Source organism: Trichoplax adhaerens, genomic scaffold (assembly GCF_000150275.1).
Source record: "Trichoplax adhaerens TRIADscaffold_5 genomic scaffold, whole genome shotgun sequence".
Classification (NCBI taxonomy): domain Eukaryota; kingdom Metazoa; phylum Placozoa; class Uniplacotomia; order Trichoplacea; family Trichoplacidae; genus Trichoplax; species Trichoplax adhaerens.
The window spans coordinates 998,593-1,025,648 of record NW_002060947.1 but is presented as its reverse complement, the minus strand read 5'-3'; the positions used below and the strand labels follow the sequence as shown (position 1 = coordinate 1,025,648).

Sequence of the window (27,056 nt, the reverse complement as noted above, 5' to 3'; positions counted from 1 at the left end):
GATAGTGCGTTACCAATTACTACTGTACCCTACCAGCCCACTCCCACTCGCTAATAATAATAATAATAATTTCCACCAGTGGAAACTACTGCAGAGCTGCCAGCCTGCCACCCAATCTCGAAATTAATTATTACAATATCTTGGACTGGCATTTACTGTACTGTAGGCTCTGAGCAGTCTATATAATTTACTCTTTTTCTTGGCCTCTCCCTTGTATCTCCAATTAGTCTATTTGGAGCTGTACATTGCATCAGCTTTTCAAGCCATAAGTGACGATTGAATATAGGAAAAGAAAGCAACAACAACGCCATGGCTTCCCCAAATGATCAACCGATCGATTGCAATACCGGAGATGAAATGTTAGATCAAAAGATTAAGGAATGGCTACGTTATGATCAGGTAGGATAGTGGAATAGCAGCAACATCGAGTACGCGATCGACTGCAATATCCAAGGGCGCTCTGAACGTACAAGCTTACAAAATGAAATTGAATGTTAACGTGCCTACACCAAGTACGCCCGAAGGATGGCGTACTATCAAATACTTGCTTATATTAATTAATTTAAAAAAAGTGAAAGCGTTGGTCTTGCTATTTCTCATCGATTCAATAACAACAGGCTATGGGGATAGCATGATCATACTAGTGATGGATAGACTGTAGTAGAGAGCTGTTTATCAATCCAATGCTATCATGCCTACACCAGGCACACCCAAACTATGGCGTACCATGAAATATTTGCTTAATAAAAAAATCAAAGCATTGGTCTTGCTATTTTTCATCGATTCAATAACAACAGGCTATGGGGATAACATGATCATACTAGTGATGGATAGACTGTAGTAGAGGAGCGGATGATGAATCAGTCAATGCTTTGCCAATGTTGGGGTAAAGGTGCATGTTTCATCAGTAACATCAATTCGGGCCTTGTCGACTGGCGTGACGATGTAATCTCCCTGACCAGCTTGCAAGGCTAGATGGCTGTACTAATATCGTACAACAATCTGCAAGCCATTCGATTTCTTTTTTCCTACCCTATTTGTAAGGTACAGCTCGTCCTACATTGTAATGGAATATTGTAATAGCAGCGTAAAAGTTGATTTTCTGCTCTTCACCAATGTATTACTAGTTGAAATGATTGGTAAAACTTATTGTACAGCAAACATGGCAACTCGTATCAAATGGCCAGTATGGCCAGGAAACCGCTTGTTGCATCGACAGTCAAGTTGAAGGTGGATCTCTTAAATAATCGTTATGTGGATAGCAACGAGAACGTTCAATTTGACTATCCTTCCTCTCTAGCTGTACTGTAGGCTCCAAATCGGTCATGACTTTGCTAAATTTTTTACCCACATCAAGTACAAGATGTCGTTTTCCATTTCAAAATGGACGAGGCGTACTACTATACGGATGATTGATTGTCATATCTTTCTGCGTCGATGAGAAATCTAACTTAGACTACTCAATGTATTTAGTATAGTCCATTGCCGATTTCGACATTCGTCATTTTATGCATGTCCAATCGGTTGATGAAAAGAGAATGCATAACTTAACTCTTGCTATCGATGGATAGCGCAGTCTGATCAACACGGTCAGCGAGATCCGAGTTGATGAAAAAGGATCTTCTTGTCGTGATAGTTTCATGTTATTAATATTGTTACTGTATGGGCCATACTATTCTTGGGTAGGCCTGGTGTGTACTATAGTATGGCTAAAAATCTCCATTTCAACAACAGCTAAGCAGATATTAAAGATGAAAGTTGTCTGTATCATTCAAAGCGACTTTTTCAACTGCAGACTATGGAGTTTGTTCATCACTTACCTACGACAAACAACTAAAACAGAAATCATAGCTTGATAAACTGTCATCATCGTACTCTGTATCGATATTTAGCACAAGCCCTTAAACTACGATTACTGATAGGCTATACTCGATCCATTCCTCTTGCTGGCTTAAAACCCAAAAAGTGTTTGTTATTAAATACTGTACTGTCCTGTAAAGAATACAAAATGGCGCATCTATGAAGTAGTTTCATTCTACGTTATTTGCTTAACCTCATCACCGTTTTCAATAGTTTCGTCAAAGTTTGCAAGTAAAAGTATGCATCAAGAGATGAAGTAATATGCATACCAATTGACATGGACAAATTTATTCCTTAACTTGACTTTTGATCGCAATTTATAACAGTTTTGATAGATAGTCGATAATGAATAATTATAATTGAATTGAATATTGTAGATAATAATCTACTCAACCCTTAACCCTCCATTGTACAACTCAAATATGATACCTACCAAATCATCGTAAACAAGAATTTCAATTGGTCGCTTTATTTTCTATCTTGAGCAATTCTCTCTTTATATTTGATTGGCAGCAGCATTTCTTCGGATTTCCCAACCGTAAAAGTACAATGTTGAATTGACTATTGGTTATCAAGCCGAATTAGTCATTGTTTATTTCTACATCGACTAAATTACTCTATAGATTACGCTATAAACTGTTGTTGTCTATTTGATGGGTTATTGCATGTTTCTTCGACACCGCTGGCAAAGACTTGTTCAACCATTTCTTTACACCGAATTTGTAGATGTTATTTCAACATCCACTGATCGATGGAGAGTCACAAACTAATAAAATGGGAACTTTGGTAGTCGATGGTAGAGTAGATGTAGCTTCCTAAAGTACCAACCCTTTTCATGATGTTGAGCTTATGCTGATCCTACAGGGACTTCAATATGCAGTCAATTGAGAGTGGACAAGCCTACGTTTTCCATTTCTCGCGAATCCTTTTCCCAACTGTTGCTTAGAGTTGATGATGTCGGCTCTGCGACATGATTGACAAACAGTGTAATTCCATTTCATTTTGCTGAGTTTGTATAAATCTTATTTCAATTCTCAGAAATTTAGGAAAAGACGAATCTATATTTTGCATTTCTAGCCGATCATCTTGCACATAGGGCCTTCTAATAGAAAATCTTAAAAAATCCTTGCATATAATCGGAAATTATACTTTACTAGAACTTCTATAACATTTTGAGTTGGTAATATTGATACGCCTATGAATGAATGAATTAGTTGTCATCAACGGTTGAAAATTTCTATGGGAGCTGCTAATTGGAATAGTTTGGTGAAAGATCTGCTACGGTCGAGTAAAATATTCCTGTGATGAAAAATAAGCCACCCTCCTGGTCATGCTGTTAAGTATATTATTTAGCAATCATTTAACAATAATTGCTAATTAATGCTTCATGGCTGCCTTTTGCTCTTATATACGTATAAGGCATATAATGCTAGGGGGCAACTCTAACTTATTCCAACGTAGGCTATTTGTTCAATTATGGGTGGTGTTATTTGCAGTTGGCCTCAATGATCTCGTTCTACCTCTTGCCATTATTAATTTATAGGTTTCTTTCGCTAACACACTATCTCCAAAAATAATCGTTTGCTACTCTTACTTTGTCGTTCAATTAATCGACTTACTTCAGTTCACTACTGTAGTAGTTGTTTAATAATGGCTAAAAAGAAATAGAACAGCTCCTACAATGGATACTTTCATCCTAAATCATTTAGTTACTGCTGTACATCGGTGATAAAGTTATAATCGAGAAAATTGTTACTTGGTCAATGAAATACCACATAGAAGAAACCTTGATAATAAAAATTAGAATAATAATTAATCAATATTTATGCAAGAACATAAACATAATCAATCATCATTGTACTAATGATTCTATTTGATTTGATTTGTAGAATGTTAAAACCCGGACTGAAATTTTAAATTTACTGCAAGACAAACAGTATGACGAATTAAAAGGAAGATTGATGAATAGATTAAGTTTTGGAACCGCTGGTAAAAGATAGAATAGCTAAGAATCGAATAGCCGATATCAATAGATTCTATTTTAGATGCTGTTATCGCGCTTGAAGTTGGATGCAAGTATTTTGCATGATAGCTGAATAAAGATTGATATTGTTTTATTAGGTCTAAGAGCTAAAATGGGCGCAGGCTATAATCGTTTAAATGACTTAACAATTATTCAGAGCACGCAGGTACAAGTCTACTCGAACAATCTATGTTACGCAATAAGTGTTATGCTACGTTTACGCTGTTAGTTATGCGTATATTGTATCTACCTAATAAATCTTGCCCTTATCGATTTTATCCATTTAAATGTTATAATAGGGGTTCTGCCGATATTTACAGCAAAGCTTTCCTGAAATTAAGGAAGGTGGTGTTGTAATTGGTTTCGATGCACGATATAATAGTCACCGGTATGAATCGATGCCATATCTAATTCTGTATTTATGAGATTATGTCGAAATTGATTGATAGCTTTCAATAGTTGTATGCCATTAATGCAATAGACTGATAATATACGAATAATCAACTACCTATATTCAATCGTAATTCTGACATTGAATAGGTTTGCTCAATTAACTGCTGGAATATTCCGTCATCAAGGGATACGTACTTACCTTTTTTCAAAGATAGTTCCTACACCTTTCGTTGTAAGTTTATTGTAAACCATGTCTAGCGTTGCACTAGATAAATTTTAATAGGCTTCAACGATAGATATATGGCATACGATAGGTCCTGTTCATCTTGACCTGATTACATTCTATATTCCGATAGGCCTTTGGAGTTCGTTATTTGAAGTGTTGTGCGGGAATCATGATTACTGCATCTCATAATCCGAAGGAAGACAATGGTTACAAGGTTTATTGGAACAACGGTGCTCAAATTATTCCACCACATGATGTCAATATAAAAAATTTAATTACTAATAATATGGAACCGTGGGCTGATTCATGGGATACCGAAATTGTTAATTCAGCTATCGATCCATATGACGAAATATATCAGGAATACTTTTCTATAATCAAGAAGCGATTTCATTACGGGTTAGAATCAGCGATTATTGATATTTTTATTGTCAGTTAATCCTACTAACGTTATATGCTGTATAAGTTTTAAAGTTGATTTTAAAATTTTTACTTTTATGCTTGTATTGATATCTCAAGAGCAAATGCTACATCGGAAAGTAAAATAGGAATTGTTTATAGTGCTATGCATGGCGTTGGTTGTAAATTTTCAAAAGAGTCATTCCGAGCATTTTCTCTTCCTGACTTTCATGAAGTAAAAGAACAGGTTGATACTTGAATATAATTTATTTATTTTTATTGTATAAAAATTTTTCGATCGAATTCTATTTAAAGATGCACACAATACCTCCCTCCTCGACTTACGATAGTTTTAGCACTAAACATAAATGATACAAAGTGCACAGAGCGTAAACTCTTTGTTGTGCTCTTCTGATTGCATTATGTTAAAACCAAGTGCTATATCTGACGTTATTGTATGACTTATTTTAAAATCGAAACAAAATTAATCTTTATCTTACAGTGCGAACCGGATCCGGAATTTCCAACAGTTAAATACCCCAATCCTGAAGAAGGACGAGGTGCATTGGTAAGATATGAAAGGCACAGTCAAACATTCCATAGAATAACTTGATAGTAGGATTAACTTCTAACATTGTCACGTTTGGAAAAATAGATTTTTCTAGTATGGCAATATGAATTGTGTTTGTATTGCTCTAACTAGCGGATTGTCGTCTGACTTGATTATAATATATCTAGGAATTATCAATAAAAACCGCCAAAGAAAAGAACTGTACTATTATCCTTGCCAACGATCCGGATGCTGATAGGTTGGCAGTAGCCGAACAACAATCAGAGTAAGAACTCGCAAATATTCAATGTATTTTTAAAAATTTTTGTAATGAATGTTGCTTATTAACTGTTGAAATAAATTAAATGTTTTCATTACCAGTGGAACTTGGAAGATCTTGAGCGGCAACGAAATCGGTGCCTTACTTGGCTGGTGGTCTTATTACACTTTTAAGCAAAGTGATCATAGCAAAACCTTTCAAGGTGATTATAACAAGAAATAAATAAAATTACACATGATACGTAGCTGTAAAATTGAAGAAAACATACTAAGCACTCTCTTATTGATATTATTTAACAGATTCCAATGTATACATGTTGTCTAGCACCGTCTCATCCACTATATTAGGTGCTATTGCATTAGTTGAAGGCATTAACTTTGAGGTATCGTCACATAACTCTCTGTCTTGACCTTAGGTGAGATTAATATTATGTTGCTGATAAACTTCTTTGTGTGCTGTAGGACACATTAACAGGATTTAAATGGATGGGAAATCGAAGTGATCAACTTATGCAGGACGGGAAAAGGGTTTTATTTGCCTTTGAGGAAGCTATTGGTAATAAAAATCATTATTTATGAGTGTTATGAAACTTATTAAGGTATTGTATATAATTCGGTATTTTCTCCTCAACCTTTATTTAGGATTTATGTGTGATACATTTGTTTTGGATAAAGACGGAGTGCATGCAGCTGCTGTAGTAGGTGATATGGCTAGATACTTGGCAGATAATGGATTGACTATCAACGATCAACTAGAAAGAATTTGGGAAAGGTAACAGTAGAGATGCCAGTTGAACTGACTGACGCTTGAAACTAATGCAGTCTATTCTTGTTCGTTTTTGGATATTAATGAATCCAGATATGGACGCCATGTTGCTGTTACTAGTTATTTCTTATGCTATTCACAACCGACAATCGAAAAAATTTTTTCGCGCTTGCGAAATTACGATGGAGACAACAAGGTTAGATCTAGTAACAGGCTGTTAGTATATAAGAAATATTATGCCATTCCTGCCAATAACTTCAAATTGTTATAAATGCAGTTGCGATAAAAATAATGTTGTCTTATTCATGGTTAAATTGAAAATGTAGTATCCAGCTGCCTGTGGCTCGTTTAAAATTAAATATGTAAGAGATTTAACGACTGGATATGACAGTAGTCAACCTGACCTCAAAGCGGTATGTGCTGTATTATCAACCTAAAATTTATGATTGCAAAGGCGTTATCTTAATTTCTTATTTCCTATTGATATGCATGGAACAGTTACTACCTTCTAGCGCATCATCACAAATGATTACATTCTCATTTGAGAATGGCTGTATCGCAACACTTAGAACTAGTGGCACGGAACCAAAGCTAAAATATTACGTTGAATTGAAATCACAACCAGGCGTCAAGTTAGTTATTATTACAAGATTTAATTTATTTTCAAAAAGTGTAAGTATTAATTAATACGGCTACCATATACTTTGTAGGGTTTCTGAAGAAGATGTGAAGGCATTGTTAGCGGATATTATATCAGCTCTAGTAGACAACTTTTTGCAACCGGAACTAAACGGTCTCATTGCTAGAGAGTAATATATATTATAACCTGGATTTGATGTTATCATGGCAATACATTGCATTAAAAGTAGATCATTATGTTTCGAACTTTATTGATGATTAAGAAAGCTCTTGAATTGGTGATTTTCTATCTTAATTCTACTAACATTTCGTAGACCAAATGTTGTAATGCTGTTTTACTGTGGAGCAGATACATATTTCATTCATTTTTTTCATGTACTGGTATTGTTACTTACCTATCATGTATTGTACTATACTAATACGATAACTGTCTAACAAAATATCAACTACTAGAACTAGGTGATTGAATTGGATGTAAAAGTTGCATATGCATTATTATACAACCATGCTTTGTCTTCTACTTGGTGGTATTGAATGTATCGAATTGACAGGTGGAAAATTTTTGGCTCGAGCTTGACAATAGTTGATAATTATAATTAGTCATTGAGTATTTGATATTATATTATAAATGATTGTAGAATCAACAAGCTTTGCATTGCGGGATATCTCGATTATCGTACTTGTTACTTGTATCTTATCAAGAGCTGCTGGTTATATTTTCATAATAAGTAATATACCAGAATTCAAAGGCGTCACTTCGATATACAAGTAAAATAATCCTCGTGCTGTAGCTACAGAGATCATGATATAACCACTTTGAAGTTATAATCATTTGGCTCTCGTTATGCATCGACTTTAGTTTATTATTTTTACCTTTCGCTTGAGCATAGAAAATGATAAATCTAGAATAATAATCAACCTAACTATTATTAAATATACATCGATTCTACTTTAAATTGGATTGCTTGATCTGTCCATTAGTAGTTAATGTCACGATTGTAAAGTTGTTGATAAAGAATGTTATTGTCATTTCTTTCTTACGGTTCATTAGGCTCAATTGATACCGATATATTCTCTCTATAAACGACAATTATTATCAGTAGAACAGCTACTAGGCCTACTTTAAGATCAGCCTGGGAACTAGATTGCATGTGAGTTACTATTCCTTCAATTCCATCTGTTGGTATATTAAATCTACAGACCACAATCAACCAAGAATCAACGTATTATTTTAATAACACTAGGTGATTTGTCCTACTTTTCAACAGTTCGAATTTAATGCGATATTGTTATAAGCACAACTTTATTTAATAGTTAGCACCAAAATACTATCTACTTCATTGCATGCAAGTCCTTGCTGTATTAAGAATACACATCTTCTCTTGTTATCTTTAAATTTGTACATATTAGTCAGCAACATACCCTATACGAGTATGTTGTATGTCTGGTATGTAGATTTTAATTCACTGCAGGTTAATGAGTGTAAGATGGAAAGCAATCACTGTTCTACATTCGTACAGTAAAAGTTTCATCGCGTGGAGAGAGAATCGATTATAAGTAGTAGTATTTCTGGCTGTAATTAGCCTGCAAGTAGTAGTGTATCATCAGCTAAAGATGGAATTTAGTGAATAGTTATTCGATTAGAATACAGTCAGGCTAGTAAGAATCATCATGGACAGTATTCGAGAATGCTTGTGGATTTCGATATCCGACAACACATACATGCAGTGTTATTAGATGCTGTAGCCAATTTACTTGCTCAGTAGGTCAGATATCACTAAAAGAGTCCATGTACACGAGGACAGCAAGGCATGAACTACTGTAGTAGAAGACAACCTAGAAGGAATCTTCTTGTAGTCTATGAATAAACGATGCCCCGTAATCGTGTTTTTAATTTATAGACAGTTTTTATTGATTTCACCTTGCATATCTGCTAGTGCAATATCCATTATGGGGCTGGCTATATCCGTCATTGATAAAGTAAGTTTTCAATATCTAGGTGTAGTAAGTTCAATAAATGTGTACCGGAAGTCAACACTCGCCAATCTAACTATGCATGCAAGCATGTCAAGACAACATGGTTCAATTAGATCATTTTACAGTATGTTTTTATTATTTTTATAATCCTCCTTACGAGAATGGCCGTATTTTATCGATCCGAACAATATACTAAATGTCCCATAAGTTTGTTGTGATGTCGTCCAAACTACCAAAAGACAGTCCAATGTTTTGGATGAAATATATTTACATTTCATTTTGAACCATCCTTCGCTGGCATAGGATTATCGGCATCCATCACAGACGTTATGGTCTTGATAATAATTTCTATATACCGCAGGCAACGTTACACTACACATTTAGTTTTACACGTACTATAAAAATGGAGGATAGACAGCGTTGATATACAGTATTCTATTCAAAGCGTACTCTAATTCAACGCTGCATTTTTACAATGTCAAACGATGTGATTATGGACTTTTAGTAAGAAATTAAGGCCGATTTTACCCTGTACAGCGAAGATACTAGCCCTGTCAAGGAAAGTGGTAAAATAGCATAAGCAATGCATGTCCACCATTCCATGTAGGCCGTTTACCAATGTACTGTACATATTAAAAGAGAAATACTCTACAAAAGCATACGCTAGCATGTTACTGAATGCATGGGCTTGCATATAAAATACTGATTCTAAATTTACGATTACTTTTGAAGTTTTATGCATGATACAACGATTGAAGTGATGCAATTTTATTATACTAGAATGATCGGATTGTGGAGTAGTCTTTATAATACTAGCTAGCAATGATTCAATTTGTAACGAAGAGTAGCGATGTTGAGATGGAATTGGATTCGCTGACGGCTGATAGAAAAATCAATTATCCATCTCGCCAAGGGCATCCATGTTGGAATAGTGTGGTGTTTTCACCGCGTCCTCTATACCCATTTCCTTGCATTGATGACCACGCAGTAGAATAAAGTAAATGGCATTAAATCCAAGGTGATGGTCGATGTCTTGCCATGATAAAATCGACTCTTTTCTTGGATTCTCGTAGCAATATTCGATTGCATTTTTCATGCTCTAATCGTCGTCGTTTAACGGTGGGTTTTTCATAATATCGTTTTCTCTCTACTTTTTGCGGTATCCATTCTCTGTTTAATATCCTTTGCAATGATTTATAGCCTGCCTCAATAGCGTTATTTCGAACAAAAACAGTCCTAGCAAGGAATCCAGCGTGGGCTGGCATGGCCAATGGATTCTGATCTCCCTACGTGTCGTTATCAACTGCTTTGAAAGCGAATTGCAAGCGGAATTGCAAGCAGAATTGCGAGCAGAATTGAGGCAAAATCTGCAGGCAATATTGTCTTGGCAAGCGTGCTCTACCACCTTACTTTACTACGCTTTACAAGGCCCATGGACTATAGTGATCCAATATCAGTGGAGTCCATTTTGGGGTAGTCTATCTACAGTACTACAGTATACCAGTCTGTAACACCAGTTAATCTAAGCTCTGAAACCGTAGTCCTAGGCATGATATAACTGTTTGTGTCATTGCTATGCATAACCCTTAATTGACTGAAAAGAGTAGGGTATTGTATAATCACTATGACAAATACATACCACATTGGTGGTCTACACTCAAGATCCTTTTCAATCTACTGTACACTGTACTATAGTACTGTAGCAATCCGGGACTACTCAATTCGACTCCATCTAAAGATGGCGAATGTCAGTTAGGGAATGATAGCTTAAGGATGTTCTCCATCATTTATAAGTGGCAAGCTTTGACCTACTTAACTGCACAACCATCAAAAGATGGAGAATGTCAGTTAGGGAATGATAACTTAATAGCTTAAGGATCGTATGTTCTCCATCATTTATAAGTGGCAAAACTTTGACCTACTCAACTACACATTACACAACCATCAAAAGATGGAGAATGTCAGTTAGGGAATGGTAGCTTAAGGATCGTATGTTATCCATCATTTATAAGTGGCAAACTTTGACCTGCTCCACTCCACAACCATCAAAAGATTTGGCGAATGTCAGAGAATGATAGCTTAATAGCTTAACTAGGGAATGATAGCTTAAGGATCGTATGTTATTTATAAATGGCAAACTTTGACCTACTCAACTGCACAACCATCAAAAGATGGAGAATGTGAGTTAGGGAGTGATAGCTTAAGGATCGTATGTTATTCATCATTTATAAATGGCAAACTTTGACCTACTCAACAGCACAACCATCAAAAGATGGAGAATGTGAGTTAGGGAACGATAGCTTAAGGATCGTATGTTATTCATCATTTATGAATGGCAAACTTTGACCTACTCAACTCGACTCCATCAAAAGATGGAGAATGTGAGCTAGGGAATGATAGCTTAAGGATCGTATGTTCTCCATCATTTATAAATGGCAAACTTTGACCTACTCAACTCAACTCCATCAAAAGATGGAGAATGTGAGCTAGGGAATGATAGCTTACGGATCGTATGTTCTCCATCAAAAGATGGAGAATGTGAGCTAGGGAATGATAGCTTAATAGCTTAAGAATGGCAAACTTTGACCGGTTGTCGAGTAGAATTACCGGCGTATAGAATTACCATTTGGTCGGTGAACGTATAGGCTGACCGATTATTCTATACGATTGCCATTTTTTGACATTAACCATAACATATCCATCGATCAATAGCGAATCAAATAATATTAGCATAATTAATGGCCAAATAATATACAATGTCTATTTAAATTAATTAATGGCCAATGTTGATTGTTATGATGATGACCGGTATAATTGTTTCTGGCTATAGGAATATGGCAGTGCTATGCCATCCTAGCTATTGACTTTATTAGTAAAGGGCTTGTTCCAGCCTCTACGGTCATTATTTGCTGCCTATAAGCCGTGTTAAAGGTCATTCCTAGTGTCAATATCGATATCGCTTTGAATTCAAAGCACTAGATATAAAGTTAATACTGCGTTTGATTTAGTCAGATATACTGTATCGAAACGATTTACACACGAGATTAGAACTACAACATGAACTGGATACCTTCGACATCGCAGATACTACAACTTGTTCTAGTTGGTCTAGCTTGGTACTTGTACAAATCATGGATTAGACCTTATCGTCTGTTGAGGAAGTTAGGCCTGAAAGTTCCATTTCCTAAACCTATTGTTGGTAACCTAATGGATTATCACCCTGCCGTACAACATCTTGGTCAGTTAAAAAATCAAGAAAAATACGGTCGTGTTTATGGTGGTCTCTTTTTCTCTATACCTGCTATATGGGTGAGCGAACCCAATCTTTTAAAATCGGTTTGTATTAAGAATTTTTCTAATTTTTCCGATCGCTATTCTTTGGTAAATGGTATTGAGCCTTTTGGTGAAATGTTGCTCGAACTTAAAGGCACCGATTGGAAACGTATCCGGAATATCTTATTGCCTACGTTTAGTGCTTCAAAATTAAAGGCGATTATGCCCTTTATTGATAAAGCTGGAGATCGCCTAGTTGCAACGATACTGAAAGCAGAGCAAGACGGTCAATCGATCGATTTATGGAGAACTTGTGGTAAATTTACTATGGAAGTGATTCTAGCAACTGCATTCGGTATAGAATTCGAATCGAAAGAGCATGAAGAAAAGTTAACTAATGCTGCCAGAGGCCTGTTTGAAATTTCTCCTGGCCCCTTACAATTCTTACTGATATTTGCACCGTCCTTATTTCGTGTATTAGAACCGAAATTAGGAGGTCAATTTATGAATTCCACACATTATCTTGTGAAAACTTGTAAACAAGTAATCAAAGAAAGAAGAAGAAACATGGCCCAAGGTATAGCCTGTCGTAGAGATATTTTACAACAAATGTTGGAAGCTGGCGATAGCGACAAGTTAAACGATAAGGAGGTTGTTGCTCAAGCATTATTATTTCTTGGAGCAGGTTACGAAACTACAGCAAATGCACTAGCATTTGCAACCCACTCGTTAGCAACAAATCCTGAGATACAACAACGAGTCTTTGACGAAATAAGCGACAAATTGAGCGAAACTGATTCAGTAGATTACGATAGTGTAGGCGATTTACCGTATTTAGAAATGGTAATCGCTGAAACATTAAGAATGTATCCGCCTGTTTTCCATTTCAATCGCGATATAAAAGAAGATATGGAAATTGATGGTCTTCAAGTCTCAAAAGAGGCTATGATTGGCATCCCTGTTTACGCAATTCATCATGATCCTAAAATTTGGCCTGAACCAGAACAATTTAGACCGGAGCGATTTACATCCGAAGAGAAATCGAAACGTGATCCATGTACCTATCTTCCATTTGGTAATGGGCCACGCAATTGCATCGGAATGAGATTAGCCATGGTAGAAGTTAAATTAGCTATAGTTAAAATTTTACAAAAGGTAGAATTAATTGTAACTAAAGAGACGGATGTACCGATACAATTAAAATGCGGTACTACCTTGTCTCCCGCTAATGGTGTACACGTAGGCTTTAGGAAGAGATAGACAATTAGCATGTTAATGCTATCAGGCTATACTATTTAAGCGTTTGGCTGATGAAAACACCGTTGCAATTCTAGAAGACTTTAGTGTTGTATGTAGCATTTAAATTTATTTTTGCTACTCCATCGTTGTCTAGTTTTATAATATTGTAGCACCATCAATAAATTCGATACACATTTCTTGAGAGGTTAGACTATGAAGGTGCGTAGATTGCTTAACTCATATTACCATAGATATCATACATATATTATTGAAATTTTTTTCACCATCATTTTAAACTTCAACTTACCACTATATTAAATAGAAATCAACTTATTGTCAACTTGTTTTTTCATTTGATCCTTCTAACTAGCCTCTATCATTTATTTTTGCGAATCTACTGGCTAAATTTAGCATAGTTACTACCAATCGTAGTTTAAAGCTGAAATAGAGTGATAGTCAAGTATAATATAATTTTACTACACCGGCTATTGCAATATCATTCGGCTTTACACTTTGCCTTAGAACGTGCAAATTACTTGCATAGCTCTCTTGCATGAACAATGAGTTAGCCTACTGAGTATAAAGCTGAAATAGAGTGATAGTCAAGTATAATATAATTTTGCTACATCGGCTATTGCAATATCATTCGGCTTTGCATTTTGCCTTAAAACGTGCAAATTACTTGCATAGCTCTCTTGCATGAACAATGAGTTAGCCTACTGAGTATAAAGCTGAAATAGAGTGATGGCCAAGTATAATATAATTTTACTACATCGGCTATTGCAATATCATTCGGCTTTGCATTTTGCCTTAAAACGTGCAAATTACTTGCATAGCTCTCTTGCATGAACAATGAATTAGCCTACTGAGTATTATAGCAGTATTGCTCTGTGATGATCGTCGATAATGCCAGTACACATATCATTGTCATCACAAAATGACTTTAACCAAATTTTATCTTTATTGCCAATAAAATGAGTTATCAAAATACAATTTTTTCTTGCACAAACAAATTCTTATTGCGTCAGATAGTAATCTATCGCTAACGGTAAGCTGTCTGCAATTTAAAATACATATTTTCACTCAACAAAAACAGTACCACAGTTGGTAGTGCATTGGTTCTATCCAAAGTGTTGTGCGAGTGCTAAAAACATTGCAATCTTGGAAATTAGCGATAAAACTGACAGAGCATGAGAGTAAGCCAACAGGTATGATGAAGACTATTGGTGCTAACACCTGGTTTCTTTACTAAAAAAAAGTGGATACCTGAGACGTTATCTTGCTATGATTCATTTTACCTATAATGTTACTCTACTGCTACTGGACTTTACTAAGTATAAATAAGAAAATTTCAAACATCACCATGATCAATATTGAATCAAAAGAAAAGTGATAATCTGCTATTTTATAAATGCTATTCAGTTTATCTAATTTTACTAGCTAAATGTGACAAAAGTAGTATCTATTTTGCAATGTTACATGGGATCAACTGCTGGTGGTATATTTATTTTTTTCTGAGCATATAATTCTTCAGTTTTAGCCACGAACTGCAGAAAATCTGGTATAAGCAAGTTTGGCTTTTCCAAAGCAGCAAAATGGCCTCCGTCAGGCATAGTGTTGTAGGTAATAATTTGCTTGTATTGGTGGCGGACCCATCGACGAGGTGGCCTGGCCATTTCATACGGAAAATCAGCTATGCCTACAGGGAGTAGAACTTCGGCTCTGAAACAATGGATGGGTACTGTTAATTAGTAAAATATCTCTAGTTTAGCGCTTAACCTGTTCCTTTAAGTTATAGTAGTACAATGATTTCATCATCCTCTACTTGGATGACGGATCGATAGGATAAGCTAACTTACTTTCCTGCATCCATATCATTAACGAGACACTCTTTATAAAATCGCATCGAAGTCATAATACTCTGCGTTACCCAGTAGATCATGATATTGGTAATTAACTCGTCTCTTGTAAATTTCTCTTCCATGCAAGCCGTATAGTCTTCTTCGTAGGCGCAGCCAGACCAACGAACAAATTTTTCCAAGATCCACGCAGCTAATCCTATAGGAGAGTCGTTAAGTGCGAAGCCTGGTGTATCTGGTCTAGTACTTTGTATAATAAAGTAACTAGCTTCATGAACAAAATCCATTATGCGGGCTAAAACCGGTAGATGGCGCTTCCTTTCCTCTGGATCTAAAACGTAAGTAATGATCATGAATGCAAATGGATACTATGCTCATACATTATAGTAAAATAACTGATGACATAAGGGTACCCCCCGGAAGATTATATTGACTGCAAACACGACAGAAAGTAAAAATTGGAATAATATTCTATGCAATATAGAGCTATTTTCTTAGAAATTGAACTGCTATCTATGTGATGCCATGGATGGGTGTAGTAGATCGTAAGATGCCATAAAGAAATAGTTGTTCCTACCTGGAAACACCCAAGAAGGGAAAATACTGCCGACACCATAAGTATAAATTGGATTGGGGGCCATGGTGGTAACAAAATTAATGTGTATTCCACGACAGTGCCTACAGGTCATAAGACAATAAATAAGCAAAATGTAATTCTTGGTTAAGCTAGGGCATAAGTTCAACTATCGACCATGGTATTTTTGTTCTTTCTAACCTAGTGTCGATTTTTGCTATATCACTAGCTATAGCTGCACCCCAGTCGCCGCCTTGAACGTAATATTTTTCGTATCCTAGTCGATTTATCAGTTTAGCAAAGATGCTGGCGGTTTCGATAGGACCTAATCCTGATACTTCTGGTGCATCGGAAAAGCCAAAGCCAGGTAATGAAGGCGCAACAACAGTGTATCCTTGCTCGTTTAACATAGGTATCGCTTTGTGAAATTCGAAAACAGATCCAGGCCAACCATGAATTAATAAAACTACCTTGACCGGTAGAGAATTAGTTTGAGCATCACTTTTAGGCTTGGCATGGATAAAGTGGATATCGAGACCACTAATGTTGGTTTTAAATTGATCAAAGCTGTTGAGTATCTTTTCTTGTTTTCTCCAATCATACTCATTTTTCCAGTACTCGATGATAGGTAAGAGATATTGGCTCTGAGTGCCATAATCCCAACCAGGCATTGAACGATAATTGCGAATATTATTCAATCTCGCTTTTAAATCATCCAATACATCTTGCTCGACATAAACTGTGAATGGTCGAATACTTGTATCGAAATTGGCTAGTTCTGGTGGTGTTGCCGACCACCAAGGATTCTCCTTGGCCTTAATAATCACTACCTTTTCAGGCTTGAGCGATATATAAGCTATGGCGGCGGCTGTTGTACCGCCAATTAAGCCAGCAGCCCATTGCCACGGCGAGACAGAAGATAAAGTAGCTATCGTTTCACTCCCAACTAAACCAGTAGCCCATTCCCAAGTCTTCATCTTGCCAATAAAACGTAGTTAATTTGCTCTTCTTGTAGTCACTGCAGGGATATCTCAGTCTAGGCTGCTTAATTATGGCCCAATATCGATATACACTCGTTGTCGATGAAGATACTTGCTGAGTTGAAGTCTACCTAACAGCAATAACAACGTCTTAGCGCTAGGAAAGATTGCCGTAACAACGCCGTTGTCGTGGCCTAGCTAAAGATTAAGATGGAGTGAGCATACTTTACACTCAGTACAGTATGGGCTACGCCTTTCCAGATGATCTAGTTTGTGTTGTACTGTATGTGTACATAGTGTACATTTGCCAATAGAACCGATACTCATCGCAAACAGTTCGCTTACTGTGTATAATGTCGTCTATACAGTCTTTCCCTCTCTATACAGTACTATTATATTATCTCAATTATGTATATGTAGACTAAATGATTAATTTACGGGTATATATTATATACAGTCTCTCTCTCTCTCTATACAGTACAGTATATTATCTCACTTATATATATGTAGACTAAATGGTCAATTTACGGGTATATATTATAGGCAGTCTCTCTCTCTCTCTATACAGTACTGTTATATTATCTCAATTATGTACAGTATTATGTAGACTAAATGGTCAATTTACGGATATAGATTATATACAGTCTCTCTCTCTCTCTATACAGTACAGTACAGTACTGTTATATTATCTCAATTATGTATATGTAGACTAAATGATCAATTTACGGGTATATATTATATACAGTCTCTCTCTCTCTCTCTCTCTCACTATACAGTACAGTACTGTTATATTATCTCAATTATGTATATGTAGGCTAAATGGTCAATTTATGGGTATATCTTATATACAGTCTCTCTCTCCCTCTCTCTCTCTCTATACATTACTGCTATATTATCTTAATTATGTATATGTAGACTAAATGGCCAATTTACGGGTATAGATTATATACAGTCTCTCTCTCTCTCTCTATACAGTACTATTATATTATCTCAATTATGTGTATGTAGACTAAATGGTCAATTTACGAGATAGACTTGAAAAGTATTTAAGATTAGGGATTGAGTTCGGGTATATATTGTATATAGTCTCTCTCTCTCCATGCAGTACCATTGTATGATCTCAATTACATATACGTAGACTGAATGGTCAATTCACGGGATAGACTTGTAAAGTGTTTAAGATTAGCGTCAAGTTCAGGTATATATTGTGTACTGTACAGTCTCTCGCTCTCTTTGCAGTACGACAGTATTATATTATCTCAATTATGCATATGTATACTGAATGGTCAATTTATGGGATAAACTTGTAAAGTGTTTAAGATTAGGGTCGAGTTCAGTTATATATAGTATACAGTCTCCCTCTCTATATACAGTACAGTACGATTATATTATCTCAATTATGTATATGTAGACTAAATGGTCAATTTACGAGGTAGACTTGTGAAGTGTTTAAGATTATGGATCGAGTTCGGGTATATATTGTATACAGTGTCTCTCTCTATATACAGCACTATTATATTATCTCAATTATGTATATGTAGACCGAATGGTCAATTTACGAGGTAGACTTGTAAAGTGTTTAAGGTTAGGAGTCGAGTTCGGGGGCTAGTGGCGAATGGTAAGGTTAGACAAGGTTTTATTTTTAATCCTCAAAAAATTAAAAATATAGTCAAAACAATCCTAGAATTAACCATAACATATATGCATAGTAGTATATAATAAATATATATATACTGTATAAACATTACATAGATATTGTATAAATACTGTTTACTGCTTATTTATATATCAACATATCATAAACGTATACATTGATCGAATTATTATTGTAATGTAGTGCCGCTAGATCTGCAGTACCGCGTTTCAGTCAACAAGGCCATACCTCCAATAGCAGCAGATCCACGGGGTAACGATTTTGTTTTTTTGAAACTATGTATTAATCATTATTATAAGGTAAATACACAGGCATCGCCGTTGCAATCTTGAACTCGCTACTGCATAATTAGAGATTCTTTTCTCTACTGTAATTATACACGCCCTACATTCCGGGATAAGTTATCACTAAATCTGATTATAATACAATGACTAAACCCCAACGTTGGTTGGCCAATGCTCGATGGATTCATTAAATCTTCCAAAATGGTAGTATTATCTTTACTTATTACATTATATTATACACAGTTGTATCATGATCTAACTTTCTATCAGTCATCACTAAAACGTCCAAGTGAGCCCATGCTCGATATTCAAGGAATCTTCCAAATGGACAGTATTATCTTCACTTATTACATTATACTCTACGTATGACGATATAACATTCGAGTAGTTATTGGAAATGTCCCAAAGTTAGCTAATATTTGATTGATTCATTAGATCAACCAAATTGACCGTGTTATCCTTAATTCTCACGTCATGCTGTACGTACGGATAATGATCTAACTTTCTATCAGTTACAATTACTTTATAAATCTGCTAGCTTATGATGTAGTATCAGTAATTGAGATCATTACTACCATTGGCACTTTAAAGTCGTTGTAGACCAGATTGGAATGAAGTAGTTAAGGATAGAAGTGCTAGCATAATTGTTGCTACAATACAAAAAAAATATACCTATGACAGTATCTCAATATCAGTGGACCTTTATTGGCGTGCAAACATGTAAACCTTGAAAACGACTACTGTAATGGTTTTCAGCTAAGTCTTTATTGATACATATTGCTAGTCAGCTCGTCAATCTTCATAGACTACAAGGTTGTAATATTAACATGCCTAGTTCATATAGTTCTACGCGTATACCAAACGCTATCTAACTGTATGATCTATCCTAACACGATTATATGGCCATCTGAATATGCCGAGGTGTAGACAACTGCATAGTATACGGCTAACTAATACCATAACTAGCACCGCCATCAACTACGAGTATCATCAGTGATTGAATTAATAGACACGTACTAGTATCATATTTGTAAATATTCTAAGTATATCGACGAGTTTTGCAGTAATCAAGTAGCATGAATTAATATCAATCATAATGGGAGAAAACTGATCAGTTTGCTTGTGGTATTTCTATTTTGTCCTGCGCATATAGTTCTTCAGTTTTAGTCACGAAATTAATAAAATCTGGTACTAGCAAGTTTGGCCTTTCTAAAGCAGCAAAATGGCCTCCCTCAGGCATAGAGTTATACGTAATAACTTGCTTGAATAGGTGCTTAATCCATGAAAGAGGTGGCCGGACCAATTCATATGGAAAATCAGCTATACCTGTAGGGATTAAAACTTTCGCTCTGAAACAATGGATAAATTAATTTTGATGAGTAAAATATGGATAAGTTTTCATGAGTAAACATGAATGGTTTACAGCGTGATCTATTTTAATTAATAATGATTCATAAATTACTAAAGAATTTTTCAAGTATCACTTATTCATTTCATTATTTGTTATCATACGCTTAGATGACTAATGAGTCAGCTAAATTAACTTACTTTCTTGCTTCCATATCATTAGCAAAGTACTCTTTGTAGTATCTCATTGAAGTCGTTATACTCTGAGTTACCCAGTAAATCATGACATTAGTAATTAACTCATCTTTTGTAAATTTCTTTTCCATGCAGGCTGTATAGTCTTCTTCGAAGGCACAACCAGACCAACGAACAAATTTTTCCAAGATCCACGCAGCTAATCCTGTAGGAGAGTCATTAAGAGCAAATCCAGGTGTATCTGGTCTAGTACTTTGTATCATAAAGTAACTAGCTTCATGCAATAGATCCAAAGCACGATCTAGAACTGGCAGATGGCGCTTCCTTTCCTCTGGATCTATAACGTCAGAAAAGACCATAAATGCTCATGAATACTACGCTCATACATTTTGGTAAGATTACTGATTTATGCAAGGTACGAGTGATATGCATTTGCAACATGTGCAGTATCACATCAAGCAAAAAAGATCAGTATTATTGCATGCAGCCTAGAGTTATTTCCTTGGAAATTACAACTGTTATTTTATATCTCAATTTATGGATAGACGGTAGATGATAGCATCGAGAAATATCCATTTCAGGACTTTAAATTTAATAATCACTGTTAGTTGTTACCGGGAAACACCAAAGAAGGGAAAATACTGCCTACACCATAAGTATATATTGGATTGGGTGACTGTGCTACAATAAGATTAATGTGGATTCCACGACAGTGCCTAGGATATGACAATAGGTGACGAAATGAGCAAATTGCAACAGTTCCATGTTAAGCTGGAGTATTATATTTGGCTATCGAACTACAATATTCCTTTTTAACCTTGTGTCGATTTTTGCTATATCACTAGCTATAGCTGCACCCCAGTCGCCGCCTTGAACGTAATATTTTTCGTAACCTAATCGATTCATTAGTTTAGCAAAGATACTGGCAGTTTCGACAGGACCTAATCCTGATACTTCTGGTGCATCGGAGAAACCATAACCAGGTAATGAAGGCGCAACAACAGTGTATCCTTGCTTGGTTAACATAGGTATCGCTTTGTAAAATTCGAAAACAGATCCAGGCCAACCATGAATTAATAAAACTACCTTGACCGGTAGAGAATTAGTTTGAACATCACTTTTAGGCTTGGCATGGATAAAGTGGATATCGATACCATACATGTTGGTTTTAAAATGATCAAAGCTGTTGAGTATCTTTTCTTGTTTTCTCCAATCATACTCATTTTTCCAGTACTCGATGATAGGTAAGAGATATTGGCTCTGAGTGCCATAATCCCAACCAGGCATTGAACGATAAGTGCGAATATTATTCAATCTCGCTTTTAAATCATCCAATACGTTTTGCTCGACATGAACTTTAAATGGTCGAATACTTGTATCGTTATTGGCTTGCTGTGGTGGTGTTGCCGACCACCAAGGATTCTTCTTGGCCTTGACAATCACTTCCTTTTCAGGTTTGAGCATTACATAAGCTATGATGATGGCTGTTATACCAATGAAGCCAGCTATCAATGTCCGGGCCTTCATTTTCCAAACAAGATGTTATTAATTAGCTGATGCTATCGCTGCTTGTTTGTCCACTTGTTGCTGCGGTTGTGCACTGTCTAGGACGGTTTTACGTTGTACGTCGACAACTAGAAATCAAAGCAATAACCTAAATGAGTTTAACTCTAAACCAATTTCTCTCACTTTACTGTGATAATAGGATCAAATTGATACAATTATGGCTTTCAACTTCGCTAATCATGATGCAATCACTTACCAAGGAAATATGCTAATCCAAGTGTGTTTGCGGTAACCCGGTAGCAGACACTAAAAATTCTAATGTGGCACTAGAGTGCACTTAACTTCAATAACTTATTGATTCTCTTACAATAGTAATTTGTATATGAATAACAGTAATTTATCTCGACGGATCGGCGTACGCCTGCTAATGCCCTACTCTCTAATCTGGAGATATGAACTAATTATCATCACAATCGCTAGCAAATACAAACAACTGCATTGAAAAAGAGCTCAGCAGCAGGTACCTAGAGTTACTAGGGCTGAATAAAAACATGCCAAACTATGTCAAAGTGGATTGCTTCTACTCCAACTTGTTGTCCATGAGCTTATATTCCAAATTGAGCTGATGCCATTCCATCACCTTTTCCTGCCTCGAATAGTTTAGCTATCCGATTCCGTGTTCGTATAAGCCTTACTAGGTCAAATGCTGTACTACGCTTTGCTCTTACGCTCATTTGCTCTTTTGCTACTCGTATTGAATAAAGGGAATCCATTGAAAGCGACAGCATTAGTCATTTCTTGAGTGCCAATGAGATCATCCTAAGTTAAAAGAAGCAATCTATCTAAATCTCAAGCAGTCAATCTATCAAGCCTTTCTTGTAGGCCTGCTTGATTGCCATCATGGTTAGCAAAGGGAATCAACCCATTGCAACGGGAAGCTATCAGACATTGCTTACTTGTCTATTGCATTCCAGTATCATGAATAAAGGGAATCCATTGAAAGCGACAGCATTAGTCATTTCTTGTGTGTCAATTAGATCATCCTAAGTTAAAAGAAGCAATCTATTTCAATCTCAAGCAGCCAATCTATCAAGCCTTTCTTGTAGGCCTGCTTGATTGCCATCATGGTTAGCAAAGGGAATCAACCCATTGCAACGGGAAGCTATCAGACATTGCTTACTTGTCTATTGCATTCCAGTATCATGAATAAAGGGAATCCATTGAAAGCGACAGTATCAGTCATTTCTTGTGTGTCAATGAGATCATCCTAAGTTAAAAGAGGCAATCTATTTCAATCTCAAGCAGCCAATCTATCAAGCCTTTCTTGTAGGCCTGCTTGATTGCCATCATGGTTAGCAAAGGGAATCAACCTATTGGAAGGGGAAGCTATCAGACATTGCTTACTTGTCTATTGCATTCCAGTATCATGAATAAAGGGAATCCATTGAAAGCGACAGTATCAGTCATTTCTTGTGTGTCAATGAGATCATCCTAAGTTAAAAGAGGCAATCTATTTCAATCTCAAGCAGCCAATCTATCAAGCCTTTCTTGTAGGCCTGCTTGATTGCCATCATGGTTAGCAAAGGGAATCAACCTATTGGAAGGGGAAGCTATCAGACATTGCTTACTTGTCTATTGCATTCCAGTAGCATGAATAAAGGAAATCCATTCAAATCTGAAGCTATTCCACATTGCTTGTACTGTATATCGCTTAAATTAGAGTATTATCATGACAATCTTTCCCATTTTGCAAGATTGGAGCATTAATGTGCATGGAGAAGAAGTCAAACCTGCATGCAAGATTTCAAAAATCCTTGCTAGTCCTCCGACTGGTATGCCGGACTTTCCAATACTGTAGTGTCTTTGTATAGGGATTTGTCCCTAAATACAACACCATATAGCGTACAGTATAAGAGGAGGAGAGAGCGTTTTAGGGGAAGTTGTTGGTGCAAGATTATCCATAGCTTGACTTAGTGTACTACCCGTGACAGACCTAAAATGTAATCGATCCGTATGCGATCGACTCGTAGTTAAAAGACAACCTAGGAGCATATTGGAAGAGGCAGAATTGGACATCGATTGCAATTAATCCATTTACTGGATGCTCTTGAGCTTCTTGTAGTCTTTCATCCTTCCTTCATTCGACAGCTTAGCATTAAGGAAAATCTTGCAGACTATGACCAATCAGTATTACTTGGCAATTGTTGGACGCCATGACAATCCACTCTTTGAGATTGAATTGTCGGCTACTAAAGGTGGCGATGTTATTGGTGGATCACGAGAGCAGAATGCTAATAAAGTAAGTTGCAAGCCTTGCAGAGAGGAGATGGCAATCGTCTATCGTTAGACCTCGGTTAATAAAATGGAAGCAAATCCTATCCCCAAATTTATTTTTCAACGATTCAATCGATTCGTACGCTTAGAATGGCTTTTTTAAACGTTGTACAAGTGTCTTCTCTTGATAGAGATTTTCGAAAGTAGCCATACTGTCAATCAATATACACCATGAAATGATATTTTTAAAATGAACCCTAGTTGAAATGGTAGATGGATTGAATAGAGAGTCTGTAAAAACTTTATTTTCAGTCGATATCCATCTTAAAGCAATAGCACGGATATTGCTAGCTACTAGTTTTAATGTACAGTAGAGTACTACATCCTCTGGTAGTATATGGATACAACAGTAGTAGCAATCTACAATTTTACATGAAAGCAAGACAAGTCTGTCTCCTACGTGATCACAAGTGGTATCGTGAAAGCATTCATTTTTTAGATGCAAGTTTTATAATCAACATTGATTGGATCTATCGTCTACTTGTATACGTAGAGTCAGTTTGTAAACCGAAAATAGGATCAGTGCATAGAGCTATTATTAGTACTTTGTTCTTATTAAGTGCACAACCATTTTATTTTTCTTTTCATAATGCACCTATAAACAATTTTAGCAATGTATCTTATGATGAAACTTTGTCCTTTTTTCATCACGGCTAAAAGAGAGAAGATCATAAGCATTTAAATCAGTTTATAGTCCATTCGTCACTGGATATCGTCGATGAGGTGATGTGGAATACTAATTCCATGTAAGTAAAAGTTATTGCTATTTGAGTAGGCATAGGAAATTAATATCCATCCTAGATTGTCTTAATAGTCTGCTACAGTCATATGATGAATCGATTAACCTGTAACAGAGTTTTAATTGATTCTTCTAATCAAGGGTCGTTAAGATGATAAGCTACCCGTATACAGTTACGTATCTACTAGTACATGACGATGTAATCTCCATTCAATATTGTTATATATTAATTGCGCTACCAGTTCTCCAGTTACTTTTCTACTATTAAATGATGGCCTTCCACTATTCGATAATTAATTAATGTTGTACTCGCATTAATTTGGTTACAAGCTCTTCAAATGCATCAATAGATGATGATACTGTATAGCCTCTAGTAATTCAATAATGCCATATCAGTCTACTTAGATTATGTTATAAATTCGATAGTTGCTGATGTTGCATCTAACAGATGACGGCATTCACCTTAAATAATGCTGTAGAGTTAAGACACTTGATACTTTTTCCTGGATTGATAATATTGATCATTTTGCTGACAATCATCTCTACAGTATCTATCGATAACACACATATTATCACATAAATTGATTATAATATTATTAACGGAGGTATAAATTCCTCCTATGGAGAATGAAATTGAAGTAATGTAATTGCATCTATCCATTTAGGTATTTAAAGGTTATAGATAAGTTCAATGAATGGCTAGTTTCTGCCTTGGTTACCGCTGGTGATATCCTTTTAAACTAAGCATAGAAATTGTTTGATTTTATAAACTAGCATTACGATAGTCTCGGATAACGGCTTTAATACTATCTCTTTACCGCGTCTTAGTCAACTGGCGAAGTCATTTCAGTTATAGCTAAGCATATAATTGCCGTACTTATGTAACCTTGCTTTGACGACCTACTGTTAATCTAATAAGAAATGGATAATTTCATGACATTCTTAGAAGAACTCTAATCTCATGCTTATACTGCTGTAGGCCAATTTTGAGTATCATGCCAAGATATTGCTATCATAGTGGTTCAATTTGCAAGCACTTGGCCTGTTTCATACTTGTTAAAAGATTTTGTATTCATAAATGCCAAAGAAGGAAATAGCTTTAGAGCATTTTAGAACATACAGTATTGTAGCATAAAGTTTTAAGAACAGTTTTTTTGGACCGTAAATGGAATGATTGTCTGGTTTGAGCAATTACCTTAACACATTTTTAGGTGCTAGATTTATTGTTTTACATGACGCTAAAAACGAGGATGGCATCAAGAATTTTTTTGGTGAAGTTTACGAACTCTTTGTAAAGGTATGAAAGTATCCGTTTAGTTGAGTTGTTACACCAAGTTGATATTAGCTATATGCGTATACTTGGTACTACATTCATTAGCTGCATTAGTTTACTGCTACTGATGGACAGTAGTACTCAGATCGCAGTTTTGCATGTAGATAAATATTATAATTACTAGTGCAAACTCCCGTCGCTTTGCTGACGGTTTACGATAATGTGCTCATTTAACAGATAGTATTACCATTTGTCGTAGACCTGTCATTAAGAATGAATCCATTGCACTACTCTCATTTTTATTGAAGGTCCTAATGAATCCTTTCTATGACATTGGAACACCAATTGAAATGCCAGCATTTGAAAAGAAAGTCCTGAATGCAGCGAGAAAGCATTTATTTAACTAAAAAATCCTTGTAGTACGGCAAATGAAGAATCTCCGTGTAATTTTAATATTCACTGATAGTTTAACGGTTATTAGGCCTGCAAACCAATATAGCACAAATCTTGTAAATAGAGAAGGAAAATAAAAAATTCCCAATTTTTGTCCATTTCTTATTCGAATTTTACTAGTTTAAATTTCGCAAACTAATAACATCTGATCATCCAATATAATACATTACATATAAAGTAAGTTAATGGTTCATTAAAATTAATGATATTTTAAGAAATGACAAATTATTAAAC

At 35.7% G+C, this 27,056-nt stretch overlaps 5 protein-coding genes across 5 annotated transcripts; 3 read left to right on the top strand and 2 right to left on the bottom strand.

The window, feature by feature from the left end:
* Positions 1-309: 309 nt before the first annotated feature.
* On the top strand, positions 310-7,309 carry TRIADDRAFT_26086 (uncharacterized protein; the record flags this gene model as incomplete). The annotated part of the gene is made up of 17 exons (XM_002112717.1): positions 310-399; positions 3,750-3,849; positions 3,982-4,049; positions 4,183-4,271; positions 4,424-4,508; positions 4,633-4,901; positions 5,022-5,148; positions 5,404-5,469; positions 5,640-5,737; positions 5,833-5,933; positions 6,031-6,113; positions 6,193-6,286; positions 6,373-6,502; positions 6,590-6,692; positions 6,823-6,909; positions 6,995-7,172; positions 7,239-7,309. 17 exons carry the CDS (start codon positions 310-312, stop codon positions 7,307-7,309), a joined length of 1,839 nt encoding a protein of 612 aa, XP_002112753.1.
* A 2,810-nt stretch (positions 7,310-10,119) lies between these two features.
* On the bottom strand, positions 10,120-10,377 carry TRIADDRAFT_25208 (uncharacterized protein; the record flags this gene model as incomplete). Its single annotated transcript, XM_002112289.1, has 1 exon — positions 10,120-10,377. The coding sequence occupies one exon, from the start codon at positions 10,375-10,377 to the stop codon at positions 10,120-10,122; it is 258 nt and encodes an 85-aa protein (XP_002112325.1).
* A 1,792-nt stretch (positions 10,378-12,169) lies between these two features.
* TRIADDRAFT_24809 (uncharacterized protein) lies at positions 12,170-13,645 on the top strand (the record flags this gene model as incomplete). Its single annotated transcript, XM_002112716.1, has 1 exon — positions 12,170-13,645. One exon carries the CDS (start codon positions 12,170-12,172, stop codon positions 13,643-13,645), a length of 1,476 nt encoding a protein of 491 aa, XP_002112752.1.
* Positions 13,646-15,099: 1,454 nt separating this feature from the next.
* TRIADDRAFT_63297 (expressed hypothetical protein) lies at positions 15,100-21,981 on the bottom strand (the record flags this gene model as incomplete). Its single annotated transcript, XM_002112288.1, has 4 exons — positions 15,100-15,346; positions 20,524-20,854; positions 21,133-21,233; positions 21,335-21,981. 4 exons carry the CDS (start codon positions 21,979-21,981, stop codon positions 15,100-15,102), a joined length of 1,326 nt encoding a protein of 441 aa, XP_002112324.1.
* A 2,218-nt stretch (positions 21,982-24,199) lies between these two features.
* TRIADDRAFT_56217 (uncharacterized protein) lies at positions 24,200-26,776 on the top strand (the record flags this gene model as incomplete). Its single annotated transcript, XM_002112715.1, has 5 exons — positions 24,200-24,322; positions 25,018-25,103; positions 25,762-25,820; positions 26,308-26,393; positions 26,678-26,776. The coding sequence occupies 5 exons, from the start codon at positions 24,200-24,202 to the stop codon at positions 26,774-26,776; spliced, it is 453 nt and encodes a 150-aa protein (XP_002112751.1).
* Positions 26,777-27,056: the final 280 nt, after the last annotated feature.